Genomic DNA, 11,366 nt, shown 5'->3' with positions numbered 1-11,366 from the left:
ATTTTTTAAAAGATTTGTTTATGCACACAGAACTGGGGTGTAGGTCAGAGGTGTGGGGACCATGAGAGGAGTCGCCAGAGAGGGTGGGGAGCAGAACAGGCAGATGATGAAGTACACTGCTGAGGGGAGCAGCGGGCAAGACAGGAGAGGTCTGCTGCACCATGTGGGCCACCTCCCTGGCAGGGCATTGAACTTTAACCCTTTGCGCCACCAGGACATCTTTCAATGATGTGACCTCTTAAATATTTATATAGTGCCCCATCACCAAGGCCTAAGATAAACTTAATGTCTTTCCTGGAAACTTAGAGAAAAGGGGGCTTCTCTCTAAGGTTGGACTGGAAGACTTTGAAGGGCCCTATGGGTCTGGTGATACCTGCCGCTCATCAGAAGCCTCCCAGCTATCTCTGCCCTCTGAGCGTGGTGAGTCTTGTCCCAGCTTCAGCAAGGACACAGCCACAGGATTTTATCTAATCATAAGTTTAGGTCAGGGCGTGCTCCCTGCATAGCAGATCACTTAGCTTTTTGCCCTAAAATAGTTAAATGGTGCTATGCATATAATGAACTTGACCAGCACCTTTAATAAACAAGACAATGCTTTCTCTGCAAAACATTAATAAATCCATGTCATTTTTGCCTTCTTTCCTTCCTGTCTCTTGTTTTCTTTCCTCTCTCTCTCTCTTTTTTTTTTTGTTTTGGGAGGAGAGTTGTTGGGAGAGCAGGGGGCCTTGGTATGGAGCAAAATGTATAGGAACCAGGTTTAGAGCCACAGGAAATCCCCCAGCAGCTGGCAGTTGGGGTCCTGCTCTGGCAACTTCCAGGCAGAGCCCTCTGTCCACTCTGGGGCTTTCCCGGGCCACTAAGGCTGGAGCGGGGACTCAGTAACCATGCCCAGATCTTTTCATCTCTGCTTACATTTTTGGACTTTAAATCCTCTCTGTGGTTTGTGCTTTTTTTAGAAAAAATAATTTAATTAAAGCTGATGGATCGATTATCATCAGCTAGAGGTGATTAAAATACTACTGAAACCACCCTGCTTTCCAAGTCACACTATTATTTTTAAAAAGAGGGTAAGTTGAGGCCCTCCCTGGTGGCGCAGCGGGTTAAAGCACAGCACTGAGAAGTTAAAGCCACTTCTGCATCAGTTCAATCCCCGCCTGCCCCGGAGGTGACCACATGGCACGGCAGACCTCTCCTGACCCGCCCTTGCTCCCCTCAGCAGTGTACTTCCTTGATCTGCCTGTTCTGCTCCCCACTCTGTCTCTGGTGAAGCCTCTTGCCACCCCTGAACCTCTGGCTTGTACCCTAGTTCTGTATGCACAAATAAATAAATCTTAAAAAAAAAAAAAAAAGAGGGTAAGTTGTTTGGACAGCAGACAACTGAATTAGAACACAGCTTCTCCAGAAAAACCGCATCCAATGTTCTGCCTTTAAGAAAGACATCAGATAAGAAATAGTGGGCACTCTTACTATGCCACAAGGATGCCATCACCTTCACTGTTCCCCTGAAGATTTCAAATTATTTGAATTATGGGTGTTAACCTAATAGCTTTTACTTTTATGAAAACCAGGTAAACAACGCTGCATTCATTTGTTTTAGCGGTGCTCTCAGAAGGTTTTATACTAATTGTGTCTTATCTTTTGGCTCCAACTGTTTATGGCTGTGACAACAAACTGCTCCCCTCAAACAATGATATCATTTGTCTGAGGCAGGTTTCTGTGAACTTTATTTGGTGTGTGGCCTTTTCTTCTAACACCTCCCAAGGAACCTTCCTTGACCACCTTCCCATGACTACACGCAGCTGTTTCTGTTTCCTAAAGCACCTGGCCATGGTGTCCATGGCCAAAGTGATTGTCAGTTATTTATTAAATAGTGAGACAGAATCAAGTACCTGACAGAAACTGACCTCCAGGCAAGTTGCTTGAGCACCTGTTTTGAATGTATTTGCTCACTGCCCATATTTTAAAAGAATCTACCTGCAGTTCAAATGTGAGAGTTTCCTTGAATACTTTCTGTGTACTCAGCTTAGCTCCTTAGCTAGTAGTTAGTCAAATACTGGTGTGCAGGCTTAAGACCTTAATTTTTTTTTTCAAGATCCTCTTGAACATACTACATTTCTAATCATCTTTGTAATAGTTACAAATAAAGCATTAAACAAAGCGTATATGTGCTACAAAATCTACCAGACCAGAGGAAAGAAAAACTTACTGCTAGGATAATTTTTGCAAGTTTAAGGTTGAGCAAGTCTGAGCCAACATCAACTAGTTTATAGAGAGTCTTCAGGAGAACACTTCTTCTCTTAAATTTATTTCCAAGCATGTTTCCTTCCTCTAAAGCGTGATGGAGCTGTGTGCAAGCAGCACAGACCGTTTCAATGTTTTCTTCTGTCAGAGCAAAGAAAGCAAAGCGGCACTTACTAATTAAGGTCAAGTGTTCAGGTGTGTCAAACACAGACAGCGTAAGTAAATACCCTAAGTCTTACCGCCAACATCTCCAGATTCCCGAGCTATGTTTTTTCCTTTTCATTATTTCCAGCTACCTGATTTTTTTTTTCTTTTTCGTTTTCCTGAGCCACCTCTTATCATGAATTATTTACCGTCAGTCAGCTTATCTAGAACACAGTCTTTCAAAGGGTTGGAGTGGAGCTGTGCCTATGTCAGGCGGGCTCCCTTGTTCCACTGCCTCCTCCCACCCCCAGCTCTATGCTCAATCTGGTGTGAGGACACTACTTGCTGTGTCTCCTGTCGGCCCCTGCTGGCAGTTCTTCTGGCTTATCCTTGTCTCCACAGCTTTTGGTCCTTCAGGACTCTATTTCTGTTCTGGCTCCTCCAGAAAAGATGCCCTGTGCCACATTCCAAAGCCGCTGCCTGACGTTGCTATTTTTGTGTGTCTGTGGTATGTTGTGTGATGGGCCCAGACCCTCCACAGATGTCATGCTCGCTGAGTAGGAACCAGGGGCTATGCTGCAGTAACACTGTGCTGACAACCTGTAATTGAGTTTAATACACATTTGTATTAATGTATCTGTTGTTAAGAACAATGCTCAGTATTTTTCAGTGAGAAACAGGTGGAAGAGGGCTCAATGGAGGGAAATCTCCAGATGCCAACACTTCACTGGGAAGTGTTATTAGACAAGAAGAGGATGAAAAAGAAGACTGTACTTAGGAAACAGGAAGACCTAGAACATTTTACTTCATATCAACAATCTGAGGGAAGCAGTCTTTTTAAAGTGGCCACCCTACCAACAGGCTTGTGAGAAAGAGAAGGGCACAGAGTGGAGCGTGAGGACACATGTAAGAATTCAAGGGAGAAGGCATTTGGTTGAAAAATATCCTCTCTGATAGATCCCATTGCAAAATTTAAAAGTAGGAAACCAATCTTAAATAAATACCATAATGTGCTCTTAAAAGCCTGCACAGAGGAAGTAAGCCTGCAGAAGGAAATGACTCAGGCCATTTTTAGCTCTTTTCAACAATAACATCTAAGAAAAAATTTTTAACCTCAATAGCAAAGTAACCTTCAATGCCTTTCAGTTATGTGCTCAAATAAATGAATTGATGGGAAATGACTTAGACTAACTTTAAATAAAGGGGAAAACCTGAGCTCTATTGTAAGACACACTTTTGTTTTGCTGTTTTATTCTTCTGTGACTGGCAGTTTCTTCACAAACCTGAAATCTGGGTCGGGGGCCACTTTCTGTCAGTGGCAGTGGATGGTCTTAGCGGGCATTCTTCTAGTATGTCTACCTACAAACTCTTTAGTCTGGTTGGTTCTAGACAAGAGTAGCTGCTTAAACTTAAGCTTAAACGAAATTAAAGAAGAAAGCTCGAGGGTCAAATGTTAAAGGCCATTGATCAAATTACTTCTTTATACCAGTTGTGTGTTATAAATGCCACATAGCTTCAGAAGATGAACTGAATCTAAGAGCTATAGAGTCTCAAATGGCTAACACTATTGGGTGGAAGCTTGATGAGTAATACAAAGCATATATAGTCTCAAAGTCTCATCTCCCGGTCTTAATAATTGCCAAGGGAAAAACAGTAACTTCACAGAGGAAAATCTGGCATAGGCACCTTGCCCAGGAGATCGAAGTTCATATCACCAGTAATGGACCAAATCAGCATCTGGTACCTCCTGAGGTGAGGCACTGGGGAGAAAACAGCATCACTCAAGCTCTAAGCCTGCCCCGAACACCTGGCCTGGGTCGAACTAGTCTCTACTCTTCAAACGTGAAACTTGTTGAAAAAGACGTCACAGATATTTGGAGCCTATGGTCCAGTATTTTCCTTTTCTATAAGAGAAATTATGAGGTTAACTGGCAATATCTAAAATAAATAAATAAATAAATAATTGCATGGTATTGTATTTCCAGATATGTAACAGAATGCCTTGTTTCTAAAGAAAAAAAAATGCTAGCGTACTTAGCATCATGGCCCATCATATCTGTGTCATGCCTTTTACTTGGTCTCAAATGGCTTAGAAAAAGGAAACACAATGTAAACATATGTGGAGGAGTTGGGATGTAGAGAAAAAGAGAGTAAGAGAGGGAGACAGGGAAGGCAGAATATAATAAAGCAAATGTAGCAACATGTTTGGGGGATCTGGATGAAAAGCATGCAGAATTGGGTGAAAAGCATGCAGAATTTCTTTGTACTATCTTGCACCTTTTCTGTAAGTCTGCAAATCTGTCAAAATGAAAAAGAAAAAGAAGGGACAATCATCTCAAAAGGTCAAGGAACCCAGCCCTGCCACCGCCTGCTGTCCTTAAAGTTGTCAGTGGAGATGCCTGACTTGGGGGTTTAATGATCCTTTGAGAAGGGCATTTCACCTACATTTCAAATCCCAAACTCATCTCAGCTTTTCTCTGTTGGTGTCCACGGTGGCAGACCCTTCAGAACTCTTAAAACCTTTCAGCCTGAAGACCCCCCCTGAGGCAGGCCTGGGCACTCCCAGCCATTCACCCCTTGGTGTTCTTCCTCTTCCTGGAATGTTTCCTGTTTTAACTCTTAGCCAGGCGGACTGCTCTTCTCACTAGCCTTTTACACATCACCTAAAATAAAGGACCCAAGTTTAACCTGATGCATTAATATGAGGGTGAATGTTACTCTCTTGAGAGAGAAAGGTATCATGTTCCCATTTTAAGGGTTTTTCCCTGCAGCGAACTGTGGTGCTGATCTAGTTTTGCCCACCCCTCCTCACCTGACAGGCGAGATCACTGCTCTGTGTGATAGTAGCTGATTCCCTGTGGTCACATCCTGAGGCCCAGAAACCTGCGCCCATCCCCCACTTAACCAGGAACACTATCAAGTACCAGCAGGGCCCTGAAGAGGGGTGAGGTCATTTGAACCTTAAAAAGAAGCAGGTCTTTTGTATCCCTGCTTGGTGGCTGGGGAGGACTCATTTATTGTCCTTGCCTTTCTGGGGCTGCCATGCAGGAACACTTGTTCCATCACCCTAGAGAGGACCTACTGTGCTCTGCATGCGGGTGGCTGGATCGGCCAGGCTCCACACTGCAGCTCGAGGAGCTGTCCAGTTTCAGAGATGGGATGTCCAGCGAGAGGAGGTGGGGCCATCACCCTCCCCCCACCCATGCATGCTTGCCACAGTCCCCTCTGCGGACACTTGTCCATTGTGGACCTCACAGCTGGGCAAAGTCTGGGCACATCCCAGGCCACTTCCTTCCCAGAGCAGCATCCCCCAGGTATGTGCCACTGGAAAGAACAAAATCTATCCACTTGGATCTAGAAAACCAGGTGCACACCTGCCAAGGTGCTAGTCCATGACACTCAATTGATGTTTCAAAGACCTCAAACCTGTTGTAATTTTTCACTTTCTTGATTGAACTGGCACCTTGGGGAGTTCAAATCAGCCTTTCCTTGGGCAGAGGAGGTGATAATTAATTTATATTCCAGGGGGGATTTTAGAAGTAGTAGACTCTCTCGCTGCATTTAGAACATAATTTTACTCACTAAAAATCAGGCTCACATGTACGATCTAATACATATATTACTGGGTAAGTAAATAGATGGTTTCATTTGTTTCTGAACATATTCATAGAAATGCTATTCAAAGTGTACTAAAAATATCATGGCTGTGGAGAATCTATAAATAACTACAGATATTTTTAATTTAAGAACAAAAAGGTTGTTTTCTTTTTTTTTACCCTTTTCTAATTCATGCAAAATCGGTCCGATCCTTGTATTCCAAAAGACTTCGTCTACTTCTATTTCTGTGTCTTTGTCTTGCAAGTTGGCTTTTGAGACTGCAAAAAGAAACCCAGGGCAGTTGAATGAGCTGTGAGAAAAGAATTGTAACTGAAGCCCTATCACAAGTCTGTACTATTCATCCCTAAAATTAATATATCCTAGAATTACATTGTAATTTGCACCCCCTTGCCCCTGCCAAATCCAACTAATTCTAATCAGAACTACATGTCTTCTAATGAACTCACCCCAAATTAAACTCAGAAAGGGTGATGTAAAGAAATCAGCATATTAATCAATGATTGGTGCACTTTATAAAGTCTTAAGCTTTATAAATGTTGAAATTATTGTAAGGCAAATAGTTATTTTTAACTGAAACATTACCCCCCCCCCCATAATGCAGAAGAAACAGAAAATTATAGCTATGTGAAGAATAAGGACCTTGAAAATGTTCAGTGAAGTTTCTTTGTACAAAGGACTGCAGCAACTCTCTTGACATTGGAAAATAAAATGTCCCCATCATTGTGGAGCCAGTGCCACCACACAGTGACGTGTGTGTGGGGTGGGGTGGGGACAGCTGAGGTGCGCGGCGCTGATGGAGCTGCAGTCAGACCCCCTTCAGCATGGTCCATGGCTACCCTGGGTGACTGGGATCTGGTTTCTTACCCTTCCTGAGCCTCATCAGCAAAACAGAGTAGAGGGTTAGGAAGATTAAAAGAAATATATAGATAAAGCTCTGAAGCCCAGTGCCTAGTATCTCCTAACAATCCAAAAATAGGAATATTACATCCTGGTTAATAAACAAGTGAGCCCAGTGGAGCTTCCCTATGACCCAGCAATCCCACTCCTAGGTGTCCACCCATAAGACACGAAAACACTGATTCAAAAAGACACCTGCACCACCCCCTGGCCCCGTTTCATTGTATCTTTAGTTACAATAGGAAAGACACAACCCAAATCTCCAAAAGTAGATGACTGTATTAAAAAGATGTGGTACATATATATAAAACCAAATAAATAAATAAATAAACACATGCCTTTTGCAGCAACATGAATGGAGCTGGAGAAGATGATGCTTAGTGAAATAAACCAGAAAGAAAAGGAAAAATATTGGATGGTTTCACTCATAACAGGAGTAAAAAAGAACAGGGGAAATAATAATAATAATGATGAACAACTATATACCAGAGACATTTTACAGGGTTGGAGTGGGGAATGGGATCAAAAACGGTGGTGGGGGTGGTAAGTGCACTGGATGATGGTGATTTGGTGATGGGAAGCCCATGGGGATTACAACTGAGATGGGAAAAGGCACAAAATGATGTAAAAACAAGCTATTATATTATTTTAAAAACCCCCAAAAAACTAAGCAGGCCCCCATGGTCTGAAGTGAATGGAGCCAAAAATGACCAGAAGTCACCAGAGAAGATGCTTCTGGCAAACGGCTGTGGAGTCACCACTGTGTGACTGTGGACTTCAAATGCGGCCAGCTGTGTTTAAATTTTGTACTGACTCTATGAAAGGGGCCCCAAATTGTTCCCTTTTTTCAGATGAGAAAAGTGGGGCTCACATACCAGAGACATTTTGTGGGGGTAGAGTGGGGAATGGGATCAAAAACGGGGGGGGGGTGAGGAGGGAAATGCACGGTCTTATGGTGATGGCACACGGGTGACTCGGTGATGGGAAACCCATGGGGATTACAATTGGGATGGAAAAAAAATTACAAAATGATGTAAAAATAAACTTATTTTAAAAAAAAAAGTGGGGCTCAAGGGCATTGTTTCCTACCCAAGGTCCTTTGGCTCTTCACCCCTTACAATTGACCTCTGTGCTCTAACCCCTGCCCCCCTCTGAAAACTGACAGGCTGAAATAGATGGTTTTGGAAAGATGTGTAAACTACATTAGGAAGCACAAATCACAACTACATCTTACACAGGCAATACCTCAGGATCTAAAACGCTGGCGGTACCCCTGGAGAGGCCACTCAGACGCTATGCTAGAGATGTTCCTCAGCCTCTCTCCTCTCGAGTCCACTCCCTGAGAACCTACTCCACATGGGTGAAGGGAGTCCATGTCCTTTCAGAGTGGACCTGGCACCCTTTAGGTGTCCACACATGGGGTGCCTGGACCCAAAAAGTGTCACATAAAGAGTCAGAAATCATAGAGGCAATGAGGAGACATGAGACACAGACACAGAAGGGAACAGTGAATAGGTGTGTGCCCTGTATATTTTTATCAATAGATTATTTTAACTTTAAAAAGGGACAAACAGGCCGGGGAGGCCTATTAAGAGCACAGGTTCTGGACAGACTGTCTGACTTTGAACTCCAGTTCTGCCTACTCAGTAGGTTGACCTGGGGCAAGTTGCTTCGCTTTTGCTCTGTTAATGGGGTGACAGTGGCCATTTAAGCCTTGGGATTTTGGATTGTTTGTTTTTTTTTTTATGTGCTTTTCTGTCTTCTCTGAAACCACCAATGTACTTACCTTACTCTTGAAGGGAAAAAATATACATCACCTAGTAAATTTTCCAAACAGGCAGTGACAGCACAAGCTGCAGGAAAGCTGCTACACAGCCCACCTAACACACAGGCCTTCCCCAAACGCACTCCTCCCCGGACACAGCCGTCCCCAGAGGCTGGGGGTTTCGGCCTGTCTTTTTTTTTAAAGATTTATTTATTCATGCATACAGAAGTGGGGTACAAGCCATAGGTGCAGGTGTCCCCATCAGAGACAGAATGGGGAGCAGAACAGGCAGATAGATGAAGTACACTGCTGAGGGCAGCAGCGGGCGGGTCAGGAGAGGTCTGCCGCGCCACGTGGGTCACCTCCGGGGCCTGGGTTCCAACTTGCACTGAAGCGGCTGCTGTCAGCCTGCAATGCTGCATCCTTACCCGTCGTGCCACCAGGGAGCGCCCTTGGCCTGCCTTTTATCCAAACCCTAGTGCCAGAAGAGGCATGAAGGCATGCACAGGATGGCATGAAGAGCACTTTCTATTTAGAAATAGATACTTATTGTGCATAAATAGGTGTTGCCAACAAATGACGGATATGCACTGTGGGTTCCGTCAGTTTTTTTTTTTTTCCCAAGGGTTCTACCCCATCAGCAGGAATTCACCATAAAACACACAGTTGAATTGTTTTTAGGACCAGGTCAGTTTGTATCAGTATAGATTTGCAGCCCTGATGGAAGGGCTGTGAGGCCAAATGTAGTTTGGGAAATAGAAAAAATTTTAATTCTGTTGAGGTGATACAGGACGTGCACTGTGGTTTACAGGCCACCCCAGTAGCATCCTCTCGACAGCACCCTGTTGTGAAATAGAGTAATATTCACACAAGGGAAGTAGAGATGTTCACAGGCCCCCATCACTTCTGGTCAGGCCATGTCACTTAGGAAGCCAGAGCTCTGGAATTTAGAACTGCAAGACTGTGGACCACCAAGTCTACCTTTTGAATTACTACTTTTAGGAGTCTGCTTTAATTTTGATGACTGAGGGAAATGGATTCTAAGAGTAAGCACGAATGTTTTAGCAGCAAAATAAAAAAAATAGTTGCTCATAGTCCCAGGTACCTGACATAGCCAAAGTCCAAAGGATGTGAATAAAATCAATATACATCAAATGAAAAGTCAGAATAAATTTGACCACTTAGTCACAGATGTTCATGACACTCACTTTACTAGAAGCACAGAGATGAGGTCCAAAAAGTTCAAGTCAGCCCATAGGCCTTCTACGCAATGTGCTAGCTAAAAAATGAGCTCTCTGAGAAACCATGACTATTCAACTTACTTCTTAGGACAGAAGTGACTGATCATATGTTTACCCAGAAGCACCGACTTAGGACCAGAAATCACAGGACACTTCTGCATGGTTCTAGGGTGTTTCGTTTCCGTATAGAGGTCAGCCAGACACTGTATGAGGACTTGTGCTCTCTGCTCTTCTGGGAAGCCCTGGTAAGCAGCTGTGTCTAGCCAGAACCTGTTCACATCTGTACCCCCCACAAACCTCGCCATCTCTGCTTCCCACAAAAATCCCATTTTATACTCTAATCCTGGGGAGCTTTAGAAATGAAAGCATAGAATCATATGATTTCTTTTTAAGATGCACAGAAAATAAGTGAATAAAGTTTGTCTCAGTCTGGGGCAACCACCTGATATTTTAGAGAGCACTTTCATCTAGATTCAGCCTGCTAAATATAAAAATTATGATTCAACAGGAAACTGGGTAAGTCAAGCAGAAATTACAGCATGTTTTGAAGATTTTGCTGTATCAGTGGTTATAGTTCCTAACCACAGCTCTGAGTTCTGGACACAAAACCTTCACACAATGTTTATTGGCTGATTTTTTTAGCACGTAAAAGTAGAACCCTTAGCAACAATGCTGACTTGGAAATCTAAGACTTTTCTCAGCGCTATAGAAATTCCCATTAGCTACAAAAATTCCATTATGGATAAGAAAATAGTCTGGAAGATAATATCTTTGAGCCTAATACTAATTTGATTTCATAAAATTTATGTGTACAAAGAAAGTTGGAAGACCAGAAGACGCACCTGTGTTCCCACAAGTAGTGTAGTCAAATATTAACTCTATTTTCTTCTTCTTCCTTATTTTAAGCAACACAGACACCACTGATGGCCTCTGTGTGCCTCCTTCTACTCACCTCCCCCTTTCTCACCTTCCAAGGCTTGCACCACTCAAAACTGGGTGGGCACTTTTATGAAGCTTGATAAATCATAGATCTGTTAGCCCGATGTCCCTGGCCAAACACCGATTTTATTTGTTTGCCATATAGATCCGTAGCCATAAAAAACACCGATCTTTGCCTTTGCAACTTAATTTTTTCCATATAAGTCATGCTTGTATTCACTTCATTCAAGATTATGTTACATTCCCTTGTAAAAGCCCTCTTGTATCATTTCCAGCCTAAGGTTGATATTGATGCACATTTTCTCAGTACAGTAGTTTAAATCCTCAAAGGGCTGTTTTCATATAGTTAATCTAGTTTCATTTAAGTGAGTTGTGATTTTGAACTTAAATTTTAAGCTGAAGAATGATGCTGATGTTAAGTCTTGCACCTTTCCAGATTCCTATCATAAAATGAGCTGTGTGGTCATGGAGACAGGGCCTGGGAGAAGATCCGGAGCTGGGTGATGATAAGACTGCTGTGA

General features: G+C 43.1%; 1 protein-coding gene across 1 annotated transcript in view; it reads right to left on the bottom strand.

Annotated features, from left to right (window-relative positions):
• Window positions 1–11,366, bottom strand: part of ARMC2 (armadillo repeat containing 2) — a 105,074-nt gene that overhangs the window by 56,246 nt on the left and 37,462 nt on the right. Inside the window, exons 7-8 of the mRNA XM_004673754.2 lie at window positions 6,162–6,260; window positions 2,207–2,382 (exon numbers count right to left, since the gene is read on the bottom strand). Coding sequence (XP_004673811.1) covers window positions 2,207–2,382; window positions 6,162–6,260 — 275 coding nt within the window. The remainder of the gene's footprint in view (window positions 1–2,206; window positions 2,383–6,161; window positions 6,261–11,366) is intronic.

Source organism: Condylura cristata, unplaced genomic scaffold, assembly GCF_000260355.1.
Source record: "Condylura cristata isolate star-nosed mole 26May11 unplaced genomic scaffold, ConCri1.0 scaffold00001, whole genome shotgun sequence".
NCBI lineage: Eukaryota > Metazoa > Chordata > Mammalia > Eulipotyphla > Talpidae > Condylura > Condylura cristata.
The sequence above is the reverse complement of the archived record's forward strand: the minus strand, read 5'-3'. Positions and strand labels throughout refer to the sequence as shown.